Source organism: Penaeus monodon, chromosome 33 (genome assembly GCF_015228065.2).
Source record: "Penaeus monodon isolate SGIC_2016 chromosome 33, NSTDA_Pmon_1, whole genome shotgun sequence".
NCBI lineage: Eukaryota > Metazoa > Arthropoda > Malacostraca > Decapoda > Penaeidae > Penaeus > Penaeus monodon.
The window spans coordinates 11,278,461-11,278,953 of NC_051418.1; the positions used below are offsets into that span (position 1 = coordinate 11,278,461).

Sequence of the window (493 nt, forward strand, 5' to 3'; positions counted from 1 at the left end):
ATAGTCCGTTTGTTCTCGTTAGTACGTAGGCTTATATGCAGGAGAGGTAGATACAGTTACACTTATATTTATGGATATCAATACAAATAATCATATGTAGTGATATATATAGGTAGTTATATGCATGGATTTTAATAGAAAAATTATGTGTCGGGATATATACAGATGGATGTATATTGATATGAGTTATATCCTTATCATACCCGTCCGTCCCCCCACCCCACCCTTTCCCTTTGCCCACCCTCGTGACCTCCTGACCTCTTCTCTCTCTCCGCAGGTCAATGCTCACAGACTGAACTCGCTGATGGAATATGAATGCGTTACTCTCACTGTGCAAGAAGACATCAGCTGTGGTTGCAATTGCGAGAGGTCCCAGGAGAGCTGCGGTGCGCATGAGGTAGGTTGAGGTCCTTCGACCGTGGTTCAGTTTTTTTCGACCGAGTTCTGGTTTTGGGGAAAATTTGTTGATATATTTTCTCGTGTGATGTGTGTG

At 43.0% G+C, this 493-nt stretch overlaps 1 protein-coding gene across 1 annotated transcript in view; it reads left to right on the plus strand.

Annotated features, from left to right (window-relative positions):
• Nucleotides 1–493, plus strand: part of LOC119594027 (balbiani ring protein 3-like) — a gene marked incomplete in the record, with an annotated part of 6,364 nt that overhangs the window by 4,033 nt on the left and 1,838 nt on the right. The window contains 1 exon segment of the mRNA XM_037943055.1: nucleotides 278–397. Within this exon segment, the coding sequence (XP_037798983.1) occupies nucleotides 278–397 (120 nt within the window).